A 21,920-nucleotide genomic window follows, 5' to 3' on the forward strand; every position below is an offset into this window, starting at 1 on the left:
AACCCTGTCTGTAGCTTCCAATTGGTAGAGCAAGGAGCTCTCTGGAGAGCTATGGGGAGGTGATCAAAAGCCTTAAACCTTGTCAACTCCCACAGCAACAGCATGGAACAGTAGGAAGTTCTGTGGCAGAAATACAGAGGAAATTCTTTAAGTTCCAGAAGTACCAGAAGTGTCAACAGGAAGGAGTCACCAAATGTGTTGCTTGTAAATTCTTCTATTCCTTAACCATTTGAGTAAATCTCAGGAAGGGGTCTGAGAAATTATTTCACTGCAGAAAGTGGCTTCTACCTTCTTTCTGTGGCAAGAAGAAAATGTTATGTGAATCCTTCTATTGGATTTCACATGGAGTTTGTATTGGAGTGCTAACGCCATAATGCCTGTAGCTTCACAACAGTCCTGTGTATGTTTTTTCAGTTTTTTGGGGTTTTTTGCATTACTTTACCAGTGTCGTTAAAAAATAAAATCACAGATATACGCCTACCTGCTGTTTATACATCTCCTCTAAAAATTGCACTGTCTTGGGGATAAGGCAACAATTGCAGAACAAATGGGAAACACAAGTAGATACCTGAGAGCAGTTTGCACACCCTTCATCATAACCTTCTGACATCCTTGACTCTTCACAGGTCTCTTCTCCCACATTAAGAGACTTTACCAAAAATTAATAATGTCAGATGTTTACTTTGACTATTTCATACTTTTCTTATGTCCATCCTCTTGTAGGTTTTCAGGCCTACTGTCTGTGAGCATTGCTGTTCAATGCAATATGTGTGTCATCTTTCCTGTATAGCTTTTCTCTGAAACTATACCTTTTATTCAATGCTTGTCCATTTTCATATATGAATGTTTAATATGTTTTCTACTTTGGGAAGTAACACTGTTGATAAGTAGGTACCACAAGTAGATTTTACTTGTTTACTTCTGTTTACCTGTGTATATTTTACCTATAAAAAGTTGATTTGTCCTATTTTTTAATTATCAGTAGGGGTTTGCAGGAAATGTGTGATGCTCTCTAATTTGTTCTTACACTGGAGGTGACACATAATGGCACTGTCTTGTTAAATGAATCGTTCTTCTCCTGAACTACCCTGGCCTTTGCTTCAGTCTTTGGGGAAATTATGGTGGGATGGATTTTATTCCTCAGCAGTACAGATATTTAAACAGAGCATGTCCTTCTGAGATTTGTCTTAAAACCACTTCTTTTTTTTTAAATCTGTTAGTCCCGAGTGCTGTGCCGCTTGAATCCATTCAAGGGAGCACCTTTGAAGAGAAGATTTTTCTTCAGTGGAGGGAGCCAGCGCAGACATATGGTGTGATTACTTTGTATGAGGTATCTAGAAATTTGTCACATTTTATGTATAGTTTTGATTCTCCAAAATGCATAATCATAAAAAATTAATGTGTTTTTACAGTTTGTGTAAAATTAACTTCATTTTTAAAACAGTAGCCATTTAAGACAAAATACAATGTAGGAGTGAATTATGCAGGACCCAACATGTCCTCGAGTTACCAACTTTAAGAAACCTGCTATCATGATATCTAGAACCATGATATAGCATTCTATCTAGTACTCTAGATCAAATATTTAAAAGGTTGAAAGACAGATCTTAGCAAGGTTCTTAAAAATTAGAGACATAAGACAGTGGTTACAGTCAACATCACATTTAGATAAGCCTCATTATAGGAAGCCTATTGTAATAGAAACAAGCAGGCATAATTTTTAAAAATCTAGCTTTTTTAAAATGCAAATTCAACAAAATTGTATGTTGTTAGATGTCTAAAAATCACTTCTTTTTCTCATGTGGAAGCTCTGCCTGAATACCTCTTAGAAAAATTGACAAAAGACTGCACAGATTAAGCTGTCAGACAATAATCACTGTTAAGCTTCTTACCTGACCTTACTACAAAATTGGTATTGAAATGCTTTGTTTAAAAAACCCCACCTAAATATAGTGTAAAAGAAAAGTTAAATTGAATGGTAACCTATTGATACTGTTTTGAAAACTACTTTATTGTAAGAGGATAAAATGTTTTGAAAAAGTATGAATTGATTTTTTGTAAAGCTAACGACTTTTTAGCTATGACGACAGTTGCCTGTGTTCAGGGATCAGAATGTTTTAATTGTTAATGTTGTTACTGTTGTTAGATTTATGTGCATAGAAACACTCGATGGTGGATCTGGTTTCTACTTAGGAGCATGCCTGCATGCCTAATTCCACTGCTGAGGAGTACACCCACTGTATCCAGGCAGTTCATCCTGAAGTGTGTACACACACATGACTCCATCAGCTGTATTGAGATAGGGAGATGCATGTGAGCAATATGTTACCTTAATTTCTTTGCTGATAAAAGTTCAGACAGTTGGTGGTTTAATCTTCTGTCATCTGATAGAATTAGAAGGGTTAGTTGGGTGCTTTTTAAAGTACTTTGAGTTCAGTTTATGGTTGGGATTTGTAGAGGATATGCCTGTATCTACTGTAATAAGATCACGGTTTATCTGAATACTATGGAAGTTTTTATTACTAATTTTCAGCACTTCATTGATGTTATATTAGATGACTCATATAAAAATCAATTTTCATTAGGTCAGAGGTTTTAGGAAATCTCAAGTGTTTAAGGTGTGTAACATCGACACTTGGATGTGTCTATGTACTGTATTATGGGTCCTCTTAATTAAAATTATATTGAATAAGTTTAGCAAAAAAGAATGTTAGCTATCACTTTATATAATAAGGGTTTTGGAATTACTCACGGGAAAATGAAACTTTAAAAGCAAAAAGGAGGGGTGAATCATTTTTACTTTACTATTTTTTTAATAGCTTTCATACTTTTAAATGGCTTTCATATTTTTAAATTCTCATTACAGTGCATAGAAATCAGTAATTAATAGAAGAAGTCTGGATCAAGTTTTACTGTGAACTTGCATTAACATTTCTAATGAAAACTAAAAATACTGTTTGAATCAAAGAAGGAACTGAGGATGCAATATACATTGCCTATATTACTTAACACTTATCTTTTCTTCCCTCCAAATGAGAATCTGACCTAGGTACAATATAATAACCTGAAAAAACCCAAATTAGCAATTGTAATAGCTAAGCTTCAGATTGAAATAGAAGCTTTACCCAATTTCTGAAAAATTTGCCTTAAGCTGCCCTTATCATCTTTTACAGATAACCTCATTCAGGGCAAAGTGTAGCTCTAGTAAAGTCAGCTGGAAATGGGGGGCTGCAGTCCCTCGTGGTCACTTCTCAGTTTTTACCTGTGTGTTTTGTTTTTTGTACTGGTGTTGATCAAAACCAACATAAAGATGAATTCAAAATGTGACACTGTTAAAGCATCTTGAAGGAATTAACATAAGCCTGAACCCATCCTTTAGAGTTGTAATCTAGCTGCCTCTAAGTCTCTGTATCTCTAAAAGTAATAACTCATACAAGTTACGACTCAGTTCCTGCGCCCCTTCCTGGGATTCAGGATTTGAAGAGTATAAGAGAGTAAGATAGCTTATCATAAAATGTCTGACAGCGCATACATCAGAAGGGTTTACTGGATAAAGATGCAATCTCTGTCCATCTGCTCAAGGCAGTTTATAACTTTCTTATTCTTTTGCAGATCACCTACAAGGCAGTCAGTTCCTTTGACCCAGAAATAGATTTATCCAATCAAAGTGGACGAGTCTCAAAGCTGGGAAATGAAACACACTATCTGTTTTTTGGACTGTATCCTGGCACTACCTACTCTTTCACCATCAGAGCCAGCACAGCTAAAGGCTTTGGACCTCCAATAACAAATCAGTTCACGACAAAAATATCAGGTACTCGATCAAAGAATATTATTTCCTTATGATAATGAGTTGGGTGATTCTTTTGTTGTTTACTTCTTTAGAATTTAACAAGCAGCAAATTGAAAAAGGGCAGAACACGTTCATCTCTGAAGATGTCAAAGTGACATGTATCCCATGCCTGAAGAACTTCCAAGTACTTAAATATTAGCTAGTACTTTGAAATTCCCATCCTCAACTGTAACATATCACTCAAGAAACCCCTGTGAATTATGTGTTTGCAGCCAGTGCCAGCTTCAGTTGCAACATTTAGCATAGGGTTTTTTTAGGCCTGAAGATGAGGGTTTCATTCAGAGCTTAGTCAGCCTTGACATGATTCTAAATTAGAACAGTAACAGTGCTGGAAAATCTCTTTAATGAGCCATGAACAATCGAGAGTAGGGCAGAGATGCTGTACATCTAGAGCTCACTTAGAAACTGTAGTCAGCTGCCAGGCTGCCTGTGTTCTAGCAGGCACAGGGACTGCAGTGGATATGAAACTGTATCAGACAAGAACATCAGGACTGGTGGTTTTCAGATAACAGCAGCATGACTCTGTCACTTCTGCAGATCCTTGACCAATATTTCAAGCCCTCCCTTGAGGCAGAGGACTGCTTCATTGAGGGAATGGAATATTATTGCATCCTCCAAAATGCTTATGTAATTCATGACAAAATGTTTTGCAAAGTTACGGTTGAAATCCCTTTATTCTTCACTTCTCTATGGTCTGCTTCAGAATTAAACTGGCAGTTCAATAATAAACTGGCCCCTTGATAATATTTATAGAAAATTGCCTTACCTATTTGTGGTCAACTGGGCCTTCCAGAAAGCATTTGGGTACAAAATCTTCTTTTTCTTTTACTCTCATTCTGTGTACTTCTCCCCCATCCCTCATTTTCTGTCCTCACTGGATTGAAAAAAATGACAAGTTTTTATCAGAAATAGAATGATTTCTCCTATCTTATTACTGGAGAGGACAGTTAAGGCTAGTTGGAAATTATTGCCAATGCAGCTGTTTGTAGAGAAACAAAACCGTTGTTAATTTTCAAGTTAGACAATTAACACTGTATGGAACATGAAAGCAAAACTGATCTGTAAAGACGGAGTTCATTTTCCATCCTCTTTCCTACACCAAACAGAAATTTTCTCTGTCAAAAATCAATTTCTGACACAGCAGAAATGAGTTTTTTATGAGTTTGGATGATGAGAACACCCCTTATTAGAATGAGGAATGGAGACTACTGAGTATGGATGAGAATCTGGACATTTGGGAATAGTGCTAGTTCTTAAATTGTTATTTTCTAAAATGATACATCATCAAAAGAAATTTACTAGTGGGAACAGGCATTGCAGGAGTGCTTGAGGGTGAGGCAAACCTTCAAATCTCCATGTGGTGAGGTTCTGCAAACTGTCTTGTCTGCACCCCACTCTCTCATTGCTTCCTCAGTTACTGTACTAACAAGAAGTGTTTATATCTTGTCGATAAGTAATTAAAACCAATCTCTGAATTTAAAATAGAAAAAAAATGTGTGTAGTTTTTAATAAAATTAAAAAGTCCTGACTAGCATTATAGCTGTTGAATATGGAACCCTTTTTGCAGTGCTATTGGCTGTGATCTCATTGTCTCACTGGAAAGCTTTGAGGCACTTTCATGTGGCCAGTGATCTCCATTTTGGACAGATGTGAAACAGAACTTCTTAACATTTCTGGATGAAAGGTTTCACTGTTTTTTAGAACATATTAGGTGCAATTTGACCAATTTTTGCATTTTACTCTGCCTAATTCTGGACTGCATTTTCTTCTGAATAAAAACCTGTAAATTTCCTATCAAGTGTTTTGAATAGTACTCTTATGTACTGGAAATAGTTACTGTGTCTTATTTTACTATTACATGAATATTTGAATATTTCCTGTTTTCTCTGTTTCTTAATAAGTTCCTTCTTTACATGTAGGCAGTGTGGAGGAGGAAGAGTCCTAAAGTAGACAAGGAAAAATGGAGAAGAAAAAAAAGTAGCCAGGACTAAAGGTTATGGCTGGGAGAGCCACAAGTCATTCTGGGACAGGAAGACAGTCTTGCTCTATGTAGGGACACTAAAATTAGTAAAGAGAGCAAGTAGGGACTTAGGACTCATAAATTAGGAAAATCAAAAGGTTTGCTAAGCTGTGGGCAGTAGAAAAAGGACAAGAAGTGACAGAGTAGTCAAAAAATGTTCAGAGTTTATACAGCTTTTGGAGATACAATTCCTGTCCATTCTTGTTTTCAGGATGGTCTTGTTTCAGGATGGGACATGATATGAACAAGTTCTGGATATTCAAAATTGCAGTGTGGCTGAACCTTTGAAGTATGACTTAAGTGGTACCCAAATTACTTAAAATGATTAGTCTCAATGTTTGTGCCTTATATCAAGAATTGTAAACAGAATAAAACCTTCTTAGCACACAAGGAGGTTTTTGAAGACTTATTTTTTTTAATTTGTGAAACATTTCAAAACTGGTGAATAGCAAAGCAAAGCACTGAAGATTTTAATGTTTTCACAGCAGTCTGAGGAATTGTGGAGTACAGAGCAATTCTTAGCACACTCCTTACTGGGATTTGTACGGTGCTGTGGATAAAGAGAGAGAAATTAATTTACCTTTCAAGTAGATGCAGATAGTACTGGAAAAATGAAAATGATTGGAAAATACACTGGAAAATAATTTCCTAGAGGTTGATACTATCTATATGTGGAGCGTAATACACTCTATTGGTATGGTACAGACAAAGTATCCAATAAGAGGAAACTGAATGAGTTGAGAAGAACTAAATGAATCTTTGGAAGAATCTTCTAAGGAGAAAGTCTTCTTCCCCACCAAATATGTTTTGCCTTTCAAGTGGGAATTAGTTTAGGGAAGTGAATTGCCCTGCATTATTCCTGCAGTCAGAAGAGACCATTGGAATGACCACTTTTTGCTTCTCTAGTCTTTAAATCTGTTAATTGTGCCTCACCATTAACAAGTGAACAATAAAGATACAGCAGCCTGTCAAATAACCAATTAACTGAGTAGCCTTCCCTCCAATGTAATGATACAAATGTGAGTAGATGATAGCAGTGAAGAAAGAAGCAACAGTAAAAGGCAGTAACTGAAGCATCATTTGTTTTAATCACAACTGTAAATCTTTAATGAGGACAGTTTGCAAAAGTGCTGAGTGGGACTTCAGACTAAGATAAACTCTTGTCTTGGTGGACAATAGACCCAAGACAGTTATAGCATTAGTTAAAATTCCAGGAAAAACAAATTATGAGAGTACATCCTGATACAGCTGTCATACTGAGAAAGCTGGGCTCAGTTTCAAAAACAACAGTCACTTCAGCATGCACATTTGCAGATGCTGTTCTTAAGATAACTTTTCATTTCCAAGTCATGGATTCTCAATAGTTTCTGCAAACTTACTCCCACTAGTATCTGTTTCCTGTCTTGAAGCTGGGAGTGAGCTGGTATTTCTTTATTTGGGATTTGTTGTTGTATTTTCCTGAAGCTATTTAACAGTTGTCTCACACTTGCCTTGTAACAGAAAGCATCTTAGACTTGTAGTATGGTCTTAGTATTTGAAGAAGCCTTTAAAATTGCATATTCAAATAAAGATAGAGCTCTTGAAAGAAGAAATACAGGAATAATGATTTTATTTGGCTCTTTTCTTTTCTTATTCTAGCACCCTCTATGCCACCGTATGAACTTGAAACACCTTTGAATCAAACTGACAGCACTGTGACAGTCTTGCTGAAACCTGCACAGAGCAGAGGCGCTCCTGTCAGGTACTGGGGGAAAAATTCTTCATGAAATTAAAACCCAAATTGATTGATTTCTTGAACATATTTTCTGGGGATTTTCTACACAGCAATCAGTGTCTAAATTCATGTCTGTATTAGCTCTAATTAAATTAAATAACTGAAGAAAATGAAAGTGCTTTGATGTTGAGTGTTCATGTATTGTTTAAAGGATTTGATCCAGATGCAAGTGGCTTGTTCTTTGAAGATAAGGAACAAAGCCATAGTTCTGTTGTGTGGGTGGCTTCTTTAAGGTAATTGCTTACTGCAGTGTTATAAGTTCAAGGGCATATCACATTTTTTATGCTGAGCTACTGTCTTTAATATTCTGTCTTTTTGTTTACTTCACAGATTTAAGGTAGTGAACTCTTAGTAAGTTAGCCAATTTAAACAGTATGTACTGTAGCATTCAAAAAGTATTTGCATTATTTGACCATGATATCAGAAATAATAATTTAAACAAGCAACCTTTAAAACCAGTATCTTGGATTCTTCAGTGTTTTATAGTATCCGTTAATGAATTTCCAGTTTTCAGAGGTTTATCTCCCTGCCAGATACATGGTACTGTGTAAGTTCTTCATAATTAGAATAAAGGATGCCTGATTTTCAGTGAGGAAGACAGAGAAATTGTTAGATTATTTTAAATGAGAACCAGTAATGAGCTCAATACTCTGAATAAACAAAAACAAAGATGAAAAAGAGATTCTTCACAGCTATAGGATGTTTTTCCTTTTACCTAATTGTGTATCCTTCTTAATTCTTTCATTACTGTAGGAAGTGTTTCCATCTATACTGAGTGGCTATCATATATTTTCATCCTGATGCTGAGGTTTTTGATAATTTCTGTTCATCTGGGAAATAGAGATCTGGTATGCTCATACATGCATGAATGAAAACAAATGGTCTTTGGGTTTCTTCAGAATATTCATGCAATTAATATAATCAGGAATTTTTACCATTAGCTATATGTATTATATGTAGATAAGTCTGCATTTTGGAAATGGTATCCAGTTTTTCATTGAGACACCTTTTTGAAAGTGAAATGTAGCAGAAGTCTGAACCACCTGAGAGAAAAGCAGCAAATATTGGGCACATTTAATGAAACTGATTTAGCAGGTTAGATTTCTGTTAGAAACAGAATTATTTGATATTTGTCTGACTTTGTCTCACAAAGCTCTAGTGTAGTCATTCTGAATTCAAGCATCTGGATGAAAATGATACAAGTTGGAGTCATTGTTTAAACATGAATGTATTAGGCTATTAATAAAAAAATTGTTTCATTCTTTTTATCTACATCGTGAACGAAAGATGATTGGCTCCTATAGCAGTAGTGACATAACAGAAACTTCACTGACAATAGAAAGGAGCTCATTAGGAGATGAAAGTGTGCTAAATATGTGGATGAGTGGTTAGGGAAATAGAAGGAGAGATTTAAAGTGACATGAAGCTGTAGAACTGACAGATGAACACACAGCAGCAAATTTACTGAGGTCCTTTGTAACAGGTCTTAAAGTAAAATGAAGGCTGACTGCAGACTTAGTGTGTAAATGCTGAGTGAAGCAGGGTGAAAATGAAAGTTAGAATTTCTTAATACTTCTAACATTTCATAGTACATTCCACTCCCAAGCACACTGCTTGCAAAACACATTCAGCATATGGATTTTATGATCTTAATCTGTATTCATTGGGTGTTGAAAGTTTAGTCATACTTCATTTATCCACACCACTAGGCAAGATGCCTTGTATATTGATTCTGCTACAGCTACCAGCTTGGTTAATGCAGATATCTGAAACTGCTCTAAACTTTCAGTGTAAAAGACTGTTGTTATTTTATTGATCAACACATCAACCGTGACACACAAAATTCTTCAATTCCTGAGATGGAAAAGGAGAGCACAAATTCTGCCATTTACATCAACAAACTGATACCTGTGGTCATTCTGAAGTCCAGCTTTTTCCCTATGATTAAATTCTTTTTGTCTTCTTAAATAAGAAAAATCCTGATATTTTATGCCACTTAGAAGCTGCACACAACCAGCACAAGATCCAAGCAGAGAAGGTGCAATGTTGATTGCTTACATGTTGATTCACAAAAACAGACTTTATAGAAATGTTCAGAAAGCTCTGTTTACAATGATTAAGTACAAAATAATCATGAGGGCCAAATCGCATTCCAGGTTGTTTTAGAATAGGACTGGACATGATTAAAATGTATTTTGTCAGATTTTTAATATAGCAAATACTGCTTGCTTTGTCTCCAGTTTCAGGTCCAGCGTGTTTTATGGTTGTTGCTGTCTTTGTTTCAAGGAGATTATTTTGGAATTATATATGTTTAAAGCAGTAATGCATTCAGTAATGATGAATGCATGTGCTTCTTTAACAGCTGGCTAAGCTATTTTGACTTTCAGAATGATTGTAATTTGCAAGACTTAAATGAAACAAAAAATGTTTAATTTAAGATGATCCCTATGTGGAAATTGTGTAATATATGTCTTTTTGCAGATACTCTCTTTTTTCAGATATTTTAATTTAAGAGTCCATAAAGTTTTGAAGAATTTGCATAAAAAGCATACAAATGCAAATATATTTTCTATGATGGCTCTTCAGCATCTGTTGAGGGGGGACTCACTCTTCCAAGGCAATACTGTTTGTATATTTTACTTCTCCAGGGCAAGTTAGCCTAAAGTTTAGAAGACTCTGGGCTCAAATTTTCTGCAAATGTATAAATTGGTCAGTGCCATATACTCAACCAAGGAATGCTAATTTATTGCAAAGATCTGGCTCATACACAGGAATGATAACTGTAATGCTCGGTTACTGCATGCATTTAGTGCTATTTATACATTCATCTGTGTTAGAAAGAACTTAAGATTGTTTGTCACGTTGCATTATAAAAGGTACTTGTGACCTCCTGTGGAAAAAGTTGTCTTGCAAGGTTTTATCTTCAGCAGGAGAAGGAAGTTTTCTTTGTTACACCTATTTCTATTCAGTCTTGCCATGATGAAGGTTAAGTGTTTGCACTTCTTTTATCTGTTTACATAAGCAGCAAAACGTTATCCCCATACCACCCTCTTCCTGCTATTCTATGCCAAATCCTCAAAAAGCTTTAATAGTAAACATCCCAAAGATTTCAGCTCAGATAACACTGGAACTACCTGATGATAGCAAGTCTCTGTGAGGAGCAGACTCAGGAAAGAGCAAAATAGATAAGAAAGAAGGCAAGACCATCCAGGCTCTACTTTGCCTCACAATCTGTTTTTCATACTACATTATTACAGAGTTTGGCTCATCTGGATTTGCCCCATTAAATTCTTTGGGCCAGTTAATGGCCCATTCAGCCAACCTTTCTACTCCTACAGACACTGCAGACATTTGGTACTTTCCTATTCCAGTCTGAAATGAAAGAACAGGATGACCTAATGTGTCAGCTGGCAAATCCCTGTGGATGCAATACTTGGCGTTTGGGACGCCAAAGTACTTCCTGTTCCAAGTGCTCTGAGTATGTGGGATCAGTCCAGCAGCATCTGGGGCTGCAAAGCCCAGACAGGGTGATAGGGGGAGAATTGCAGCAATTGCCAGGTAGTATAATTTAAAAGTATCTTCAAGAAAACATGCAGAAAGAAGCAAATAAACTTTGAATTATGTGAGTTGAAAGCTGAGCGTTCTAGAGTGAATGCAATCTGTGTACTCTCCATGCATGCCCTTTATCACCTGTGTGCCAAACTTCTTACAAGTGCATGAGTAAGAACTCTACTGGGAAAATAAAGCGAACATCTCTACTTTTAAGTGCCTAATTTTGAAACATACTTTTAATCTCTCTACCTTGAAGAAGTAACATTTATTATACTTCAAAAGGCCATAATAAGGTGGTAAGTATTTTGCAGTCCAACTGGAAACTACCATAGAAATTTCAAACTACATGTTATCTAAAGCAATAAGCACTCCTTTCTACTACCTCTACAGAGGGACACATGAGATTGCCTAAATTTCACAAAAATGTACATTTCTTATTGCTTATCCAGACCTTTAAAGGCATCATGTAAATACTTGGTTCAGTGTCACAGCTGGAATGAAGGTTATCTGCACATGGTCCCTGGCATAGGAACAGCATGGTTCCCAGGAAATCGAAATGGTGTAAAGAAACCTTTGTCAGCCTAAGTTGTTCAAGGAGTACCTAATTCTCTATGTGGCTTAGCCAGTTCAAGAGCACTCAGAGTGGAATAGTTTTTAAGTGACTGACAGAGGACACCGAACTCCTCCCCACTGACAGTAGAAGGATGGAGTGAGTTAATCTGAGAGGGTCACCTTGAAACGCAGACTCAAATGTAATGCAGCAGTTCCCCATGGAAGCACCTCGTGCTACACGTGTAGCAGAGTCACAGCTGCTTTCTCATGCCTGCCACACACATTACAGGGCAGGAGGATTTGTCTTAGGGCCTCATCTCTTTCCTTCGGCATGACTGGTGCTGTGAGGATCAGCCTTCCACATGTCTGGCCATTGCCTCTGCTCTGTCACTGTTTCCACTCCTTCCTCATAGGCTGGCCCAGGCATTGGCACTCTTGTGCCACATAACTTCGGTCATGCAGCACTGTCCATCCGCTTCCATTTGAAGAAATAGGGTCATCTGAATCCTGAGCGAGCTTTTTTAGGATTCTCCAATCTGCGAGCCTTCCAGAAAAGCCACTGCCTACCTTTATTCTTGAAATGTACTGTCTTTACAAAAGTTACTCACTTGGTCAGGAGATCAGCAGATTTAATTGTTTCACTGGCAATCAAGAAATTAAAAAAAAATCACAAAAGCAAGACAGGCAGACTGTTTGGAAACACATGCAAATATCATTGGAACTCAGGAAGCAGCAGGGTTTCAAACACGCTGAATACCAAAGTTTCAGGATATTTTCCATTTCTGTGAGAAGTCCCTGAGACACTTGCATTACTCTTGTGAGTGTGTTGTAGCCACAGGCCTGGGCCTTAAATCCACTTCTCAGAGTTCCTGATATCACTGAGTTTCTATGTTGCATAGTAAGAGTGCAGCGTTAGTTACTGTGCATGAATTATAAAGGCAGACATCATGAGTATAATTATGAATTCATTATATGTGAGCAAATTAGTTTTGAAATGGGAGAATGCTGATTGGCACAATAAGAGATGTTAGTGTCCTGTGCAGGCAAAAACATGGCAACAGCACATGCCAATAAAGACATTGCAATATCTGCATTTTTAGCTATGTCCTCTCACAGTTCCTGCCTTGCACATTATGTAATGCTAACATGTTTTTGTAATTTCCTTCTATTCCCAGTGGCATTACATGGTAACACAGTAATGAGAAAAAAGAAAATCCTATGTAGACACAGCTGAGGAGAGAAGTATCAGAACTGTACATTAATCCGCAGAATTTGGAAAGCTTCTCAATAAAATGAAAAGTGAACTCTGGCCTTTCCAGAACTCACAGATAAAACAGCCTGGATATTAGGTATATTTATGATAAAGAAATGGGCATGTTGAAATAATATAACTATACGTGTTTAAGTAGCATTACTAACTCACTAATATTCTGGAATGCCGTATTCAAAAGACAGCCTTTCAAATTACTTGAGACTACAGGATCTAAAGAGCGTGAAGGGAACTCTTTAATTTGCTTGCTACAAGCAGCCTTTCTATTGCTTAAGGGTCCGTAAACATAAAGGCCTGAATTGTGTGCTGTAGGGTCAGCTCTTTCCAAATCATAGTTTTACTACCTGTAAGGCAGCCAGTAAAGTTGTTTGAGGATGTCTTTGGTAGAGAAGGGATTGGGTTTTATTAATGCCCATAATTGTCACTTCTTTATAGCAACAAGTATAATTATTTACAGCAGAAGGGTCAATTTCTGTTTCGTTGAGGGAACAGTGCAGTAATTGCTTATGCTATAAAAATGTTATAATTCTTTTTTGTTATGCAGTAGAACTTGTCCTTGGATTTTTTTACTGTGACTTGAACTAAAATTTATGGTACCTGTTGCCTGGACATGCGTGGTGCAACTTCACATGTCCTGTTAGCTTGTTCAGAAATTTCCATGGTCCTTTTACTGTGACTTCTCACATAGTCCCTGGGTAAAAGGAGTATTGATCCTTGATTTCTTCAAGTACTAATTTGTCTCACTAAGAACTCAGCATGTAATGACACCTGTCATTTAGCAATTAATAGAAATTATTCCAAAATAAGTAAAGCAAGCTAGAGCAATTCAAGAATAAAAGAGAAAAAAGATTATTCCATATCTGTGTAGAGATTAATTTCAGTTTCATAACTCACTAATACTTTCACACAGATTTTGGTTATAATTAACAACTTAAAAATTTGCCGCACTGTTAGGAAGCTCTGCACTTTTTTTTTCACATTCCTTTTGCATGCTGTCCTTAAGGAGATTGCAGTGGAGACCATATCTTTGCAAAATCCCTTATGATAGTCTTCTCTATTTCATCTCTACCAGTTCTTTGTTAAGATCCTTTGAAGCACTGGTTTTTCCAATCTCCCTCATGAAGGCTGAAGTCCATCAACAATTCAACCAGTGAATCATTAACTCATGGAACTCATGCCTATTTTGCTGGCTCTGGATTGCCAGCTTAAGTCAGAATTGGTAAAAGATGTTTTTCTTAAAATTCTGCTTACTAAAATGAACAGTTCAAACTCTGAGTATTCAAGGAACAGAACAGGGTCATTTTTGCATGATGCCTTTGAGAGGGATGGCTACTCAGTGCTCAGATTAATGTACATGAGCTCAGACTTCAGGTGTGCTTGTTTACCAGTGAAATTTTTACGTCCAGGACTATTCTCTTGTGCTGAGGCCAACTGGCTGAAACCAGTCCATATTCATACTGCAGAGCTCCCAGGCACTAGCATCCCTTAACAGATTGCTGTTTGGGAACGGGCCCTGATCATGTGTGGAAATTTTAGGGAGAGTGGTATCTGGCTGGTGCCACAGGCCTTCTGGGGACCTTTCCAGCAATTTAACAGGGGGGACAGTGTTGCATAAATAGCTTAGATGGATTTTAAGCAGCTCAGTGTTAGCAAGTCTGAGCCACCAACCTGTTGTCAAGTGTAATATGTTTCCAATAAAGCAGAAAAAACCTCTAACTAGAAGTACAAAGTCCCTGAAGTTCTTCTCAGGCAAACAAGAGACCTGAAGTCCATGTTCTTTTCTTATGGAACTTTTGGTGTGTTAGAATTTAGATGGTATTTAAATGAAAACAAAAATAATGGACAGAAGAAAGAGCGTCTCCATTTGATTAGACAGGTTTCATAATGTGCACTCTCCTAGCTCTCTGATTTTTCTTGTATTTGTGTTTTCATGCTAGGCCAGCCTCAGCAGGAGACCACAGTAGTGCAGTACAGATGGTTGAGGTGTGGGAGCAGTGTGGTGAAAGCCTCTCAGTTTGAAAACAGTATTTAACCCCAGCCTCTGATTTCTGCAGAGTTGTTAGGTTATTGTGGAAAAAGCTGGTATGAATGTCACATCTCTCCTGAGAGGGCTCAGACACTTCTATCTTAAACAAATGTAAACCTGTACAGTAAAAATCCAAAATAAAGTGTATTTTAGGTCTTTAAATGTAAGCATCTACTTCTCTCTGAGTTTAGGAAGTTCCTCGATTTGGAGCATTGATCATGCCGTAGAGACAGTGTGAGAGGTACAATCCTACTTTCATGTCAGAGGGGCCCTCTGGAGTTGTAGAGACATACATGTTTCTCCCACTGAATGTGTAGGTAGCTCAAAGGTCCTTCTGGGTGCTTGCCTTGTGAGAGAAGAAGGTGTTTAATGTAGGGACCACAGTGAAGGAATTATGAGCATCATAATGTAATTACTGCACTGCGTGATTTTTGAAGGAATACTCAGTTTAAACATACCCAAGTTCAAATGCAGAACAACCAGAGCAGTCCTTGAAACTGTAAGAAAGAGGTGCTGCTGCTCTGTGCTTACTGAAGTGTGCCAGGGATTTGTTTTATTTTACTGTGTGCTGTGGAAGGATTGAAGGCGCAGTATATGGGCCAGCTACATTTCCCCTGGGGGTTGTGGAACAGGATTATGTGGGGATTTATTTTGTGGAGACTTTTCAAAGTAATTTTCTGACAGCATCACATGTATGTTAGTTGTAGTCACAGTGCTGAGTGTCCCATTCTAAATTCCTGTAAAACTGTGCTTAGGCATTGTCAGGCATGCATAACCCACTGCTCTCTCGGAGCCTTCTCTGTTGACCTTTATGTGTATTATATACGTGCACTTCCCATATCCTTGTCTGTGTGAAATGTAGCTCTTCATCTTACCTCAGTTCTTTGTTTTTGCAGAGGTTTCAATCCCTTCTTTGTAAAGGTTTGAATCCCATCAGTATTTTTCCTCTCAAATTCTAGATGCCAAAAGGAGGTGTCCCAAGTGAAAAGTATGGTGTCACCTTTGGTCTTCGTTCACCCGTTTGACTCAATGAGCGCTCAGATCAGGCTTGCAGGTCGTACTGGAAGCCCTGGCTGCTTGGCCCCTGGTGGTGCTGAAGCCTTGACAGTGTTGAATACCAATATTTCTGTGCTCTAGCTATGCCATATACTTTCTATTTTCGTGATTCTCAAGATTCAGTTCCCTTTTTTTTCATAAGTATTTGAATTAAGTTTTTATTTCTAAGTGGTTCATAAGAGCTCTGAAACAGAGACTGTGATACAAGTATATGTTCACTGTGCTGTATAGTGACATACTGAATTATCAGCTGAGAAGTGACCCGCTGCCTGTTTTGTTTATAGATCTAAAATATAACACATTTTGATCCACTTGACAGTAATCCTGCCTGCAGCACTGGATTGGTGTGTTGCACAGAAAACACTGAATAGTCTTCAGGATGAGATCCAATTTTTGCCTTTTATGAGCTAATAAGAAGGATGTATGTTGTAAGATAGAGGCTCATTTTTGGAAATAACAGAGAAGAAAGTATGTGTGGATGGCTCACAGTATGACTGTGAATCATCAAAACACAGCATGGGTGTGAAATAGGCAAATAGACTGTACTCAGCAGGTGGGGTTTCCAGCAAAGGTGACAAGCTATCAGCATCATCGTACAAGACACTGGCAGGACCTCATGTGAGCTCCTATGCCTTGTTCTGATCTACAAGGAATACCAATGTTAATGGCACTACAACCGTGGAATGTTTTGGCATAAATGATTGTGGAAAACCAGTGTTACAAATGAAGGAACCAAGAGAGCTCAACTTATTTTTTAACTAGCCAAGTAAGACCAAGAGAAGAAATGATTATTTTCTAAAAATGCATCAGAGGAATAAACTTCAGAGGGGAAGGAAAGCAATTTTAGTTCAGAGACCATATATATAACTCTAGGCAGTGGTGAATTGAAACAGCTATATGGCAGGAAGGTGGTGCTAGTTAAAGTCACGCAGCACTGTGGCACCAAAAGCACATTTTTCAGTGTTCTGTGCATGACAACCCCCAAAAGAGCACAAACTTTCTCAAATGGATCAGAGGTGTCTGAGTGACAAGGAGCTAAAAGTCAATGGGATTTTTCTAATAATTTAGGTTGCAACACAGTAGTAATGAGTACAATTTAATCTGGCTTTTCTACAGATTTTGACAATGGTGCATTTCCATACTGCCATTGACCTTAAGAATTTTTCTTCAGTATTGTGCATCTTGAGCAAGTTTATATGAGCCCTTTTTTCACTAGCAAGCACTAAATGGCTGCATTAAAAAGAATTCTGTTGCTAATACTTAAATGAACAGTAGGAGGACTGTGGTTTCTGGAACAAAGTAATTTGGGGCAATTCCTAGCTCTCAGTATAAATTTTTGATTGAACCATTCTAAACCATTTGTACTAAAGCATTTTGATCATGCATTGCCAGCAATCAAATAAATGCTTTTTATTTGATACTAAGTAATGTTAAAGGGAACTAAAGGATAAAGTGAAGTGCTGCATGGAAAGAGGAAGAAAAGCTATAGATGCACTCCAAGTGAAACACTGTCATTCCCCACACTTGATGCTGAAGGAGTATTCATTTTGCTGAATATTAACATGTAAACTTTCTGTTACACTGTTCATTTAAGTAGGAAAGGAAATCATTGGCATTTGCAACAAGCATCATGACTCTAAAGCATTGCTAAGTAAAAGCTAATCTGCTCAACTGGATTACATTAAATGACACAAAGAAGTATCAGAGTCACTTATTGGGCCCTACAACTGAGAGCAGCAGCTCTTTAGTCAGGAGAAGTGTAAAAGCCTCAGCCTAAAACAGCATCAGAGAGTGGTAGGATAGATGTGCAAGGCATTATAAAAATGTTGAATTTAGGGAGAAAGTTCCATGGGGAAATCAGATGAGGACAGATGAATTAACTGCATTCTCCCATCTGGAGTTGAAGGTGTTCAAGATTAACCTTGTAGGGTAGGAGAAGCACAGGGCCAAAATCTCGTCTGTGTTTAACAGTTGTGTTAATCCTGAACTGTGCAGAATCTTTTATCTACAGCCAGATTTCCTGTGGGAAGAGCTGTTCAATGTCTTGCTGCCAAGGTTTCTATGCCACCTAATCCTACCAGAGTCATTCCCAGTGCAGGGAGGAGGAAGAGTTATACCTTCACTGACAGAATAGAAGGTCAGCCTTTTATTTATCCACACAAGTCCTGAAAACTGGGGACGATGTCACAAAAACTGACTTGTGTTCTGTGTCTGCCTGCATCATTTTGCACTGCTGATTAAAGTACCCTGCAGAGCTTTTTTGCAGGGAAGAAAGAATGAAAATGAGCGCAGTAATCCCCGTTTCCAAATTGCTGGACTGGAACCCAATGCATTTCAGTTGTGGAAAAAGACGATAGCATTGAGAGGCGAGAATTCTGTTGTGGTTATTTTTGTTGTGGTCTTGCTCTCCCACAGCAGAGCCGGCAGGAGAAAATGTGCCTGTGCCTTGGGTGCTTAAGTGATAACGCTGGCCTCTGCAGTTGAAACTGAAGCACAGGCATGTGCTGCTTCTTACCAATTTTCCCATGAAAACAAAACATCTGGCCAGGAGAAAATGGACAAATGAGACAACATCTTAAATGACTGCAGTGAATCTGTTTGAGCTATTTTCTCTATGCTCTACTTTGAATCCTCTCACTGAATAGATGAAAAACTTCATATCGTCTGTGAGTGCTTTAATGAGCAGTAAACAGTTTTCAAGCTTTGAATCAAAAAACCTGTTGAAATTGGCTTGTGTATTCAGTCAGCTGCCTCAGCAAATATTTTTCTTCCTGTGCTGTACACAAACCAGCAGATTGCAAAGCATCCTTGAATAAAGGGAGAAAATAAGCATTCTCCCTCTACTTATAAACTGCTCATTTTAATGCATCTGTTTTCTTAGTTTCCCAGCTCAATTCAGTAGTGAATTTCCAGTGCAGGGCTTTGTAGAAGATGTGGGATATATTTAGTGTTAACAGTGTTATTAATCCATTAGCAGATCTCCTGCTCTAAATCCTACTTCTTAATTTATGTGTAATATGACCGATTTGCGTGTGCGTATTAATTCACGTGTAGAAATAAAAGCTGTGTAACTGGCCATAGTCATGCCAATGAACACTGGTGCATTTGCAGACTGTCCACACCTCATGGACACTCTCCAGAGCATAGTTACAGCATTGCAGTAGTCTGTTGTTTACTAGAAAGCATTGAACTAGAATATCACTTACTTGTAATCTTTATAATCAGTTTCTCTTAATAAAATTACTTTTTTAATTTATCAACCCCTGACGGTCTTTCAGCATACACGCAGATCTAATTGTTGTGATTTGAAATCCCTAAGCTGTTTTTCTTACCTTCTTCAAACTTCATCTTCTACAAGTTTGTGGCGAACAGAATGAAAACCACTGCTCTAGGAGGCAGCATCACATATAACATGCATAAATTGGGAGTTGAATACAAGAAGCTGAGCAATAGTGTATCTTTATCATTTATGCATGGATTTAGATCTGAGGGAATGTTCCCATTCCTTAAGGACATCACATCATTTCTCAAGGTTTTTTTTTCATTGTTCTTCTAATTTAAAGTTGTGTAGCTATTGATCTTCTTCATGGCTATTGAGGAAGAAATCTCGTTTGAAAGTGGCCCAGGATTTCTTTGAAAGTATTTATTACTTGGACAGGTTTGCATGAAGACTGCTGCTTTTTTGTGTTACTCCATGTCTTCTAACTCCAGTAGAGTATTAAATTGTATCATATCCAGCTACCCTGAAGACTGTAGAATGAAAACAACATATTATAGTATTTATTTAAAAACAGATGCTTGAATCTCAGAACTGTTTAGTGGAGATGACATAACATATTCATCCCACTTAGACTTAAAAAAGTACACCTGCCTCTGTTAGGTGGGAATTGGCCTTCCTCTTTTCTTGAGAATTCAAGTAAACTGGTCATTCAGACCTTGCTAGATCTATTTTCTACATAATTTGTGAAGAAAGGGTAACCGCATTCTGTCATATTCTATAATAAGAAAAACAGTCTGTTTCTTCGTTGCTCCCTGCCTCACATACCAGGATGGAACCAGGTGGAATCTGATGGTTTGGGTGCCATCAACAACTTTGCTGGAGCTGAAGGTGTGTTGTAATGAATCTTTGCATTTCAGTCATAAGCAATTTCCAAGCATCAGTGAGCTGTCTTTGAGTATCAGAAAGTTAGGCATACACTTGCAGAAGTGATACTTCTGATTCTCATAAGATGGACTGGGCTGTGTGATCTTGCACATTGTTGCATATTGGTTTGCATGTGTTCATACTCCTGAAATTTTCTTTTGTATCTTCCTCGTTGATCTGTACTGCAGTAGCATTGTGCATCAGCATTTTCTTTCTCTGTGACAGATTGAAAAGAAAGGAACAGTCAGCCCTGACATGGCTTTCCATTTTGAATATTTCCCTCAGATCCTCTAATTTTGTTATTTTTTAGACTAAATTATTTTAGACAGTTTTGCTTTCTTTAATTTATTTTAAACTGTGACAAGACTTTACTCCTTTTTCCATGCTTTCCTGTTGTTCTGTAAATTGGCTTTGGCAACCTGAAAACTGGTGAGTTAAATGGTGTAATGTTGGCTTATAAAAGCCCTTTGCTTGCTGTACCAAGATACTTTTATCTTATACTTACGAACTTATAGTCTTTCTGTGTTCTTTTTAAAAAGAAATTAGGCAAAGAACATAAAGCTGATTAAGAAGCTTTGAAATGGTCTTTGGATTGTTCCAAGTAGCATAAATGTAAATTCATTGGAAGTCTGTTTTCCAGCTTGGCACCAAAATATATTGCCATAGTTTCAGCAAAATTTGTTGAAATAGAAAACAATGTTTATGAAGAACACAGTTCATCAGACAATGGGAATCTTATTTTATGATCTAATAGCACATTTTAGCCTGCAGTAATAGATAAGATTTCTTAGTTCTTATGATTTGCTACTAAGCATAGGATTTCAAGGTCATATTATTTGATTTGGACTAACTTTGGATCACAGTTTTGCTTGTTGTTTGCAAGCTGGTCACATTCTGTTAAGTCTTTGGTAATGCATCTGACTTCACACTCTGGTAAATCAAACAGATGAACAAAAATGTATGTATTAAGAAGTCTTAGAATAACTCACATTCCACTGCTGGTATTTTTTGAAAAACAAACAAACCAAAGAAGAGGATTTCTAAGATGGTATGACCACATCTGCGTACAGTTCTGAGAAACTGGCAGTCTGATGGAAATTAAAACTTCTAGAATAAACTGCTAATTCTTGACACAATATAAGGTGATCATTTTGCATACTATATCTATATAAACTTTCATTACAATTGCTGTGTCCCTGGGCTTGTTACAAATTTCTAATTAATAAATTGCAGTGACATCAAGGAAAAAATACTCAGATAAAGCTTTAAATTAGTTAAGTAAAAAATCAGCAGCAAAAGTCTTTCATCTTGACCTAATTTACTTAAAATTCTATGCCTGATGTGAAGATTAATAACAGGTGGCCTTTTAGAGAGCGCTCAGTTTGAGTCTAATGTTCTAGTCTTTCTTTTACTATCCCAAACATCTATAACTAAAGGATTTTTTCACCGTGCCCTTTGTTCACAATGTGGGACTGTAATTGAGTTCATATTTCTCACCCAACCTTTCAGCTGTAATTAATATTTTATTATATCAGATTTTATCACTAAATAGCTTAGCAGCAGGGTATTGAGCCACACACACGCTCCCACACACGCATACACACGCAAAAGCCGTAGTGACTTATTGATGCCAAGCAAGTTCCATGCAATGAGTTATGGTTGAGAGAATACAA

The 21,920-nt window shown here is 37.3% G+C and overlaps 1 protein-coding gene across 10 annotated transcripts in view; it reads left to right on the plus strand.

Moving 5' to 3' along the window:
* The window catches only part of PTPRM (protein tyrosine phosphatase receptor type M), a 437,545-nt gene that overhangs the window by 227,138 nt on the left and 188,487 nt on the right, over positions 1-21,920 (plus strand). For all 10 annotated transcript variants that reach the window (XM_084219928.1, XM_084219932.1, XM_084219926.1 and 7 more), the window contains exons 9-11: positions 1,221-1,330; positions 3,613-3,814; positions 7,512-7,614. In XM_084219928.1, the coding sequence (XP_084076054.1) occupies positions 1,221-1,330; positions 3,613-3,814; positions 7,512-7,614 (415 nt within the window). The remainder of the gene's footprint in view (positions 1-1,220; positions 1,331-3,612; positions 3,815-7,511; positions 7,615-21,920) is intronic.

This window comes from Fringilla coelebs, assembly GCF_963513975.1.
Source record: "Fringilla coelebs genome assembly, chromosome: 1".
Classification (NCBI taxonomy): Eukaryota; Metazoa; Chordata; class Aves; order Passeriformes; family Fringillidae; genus Fringilla; species Fringilla coelebs.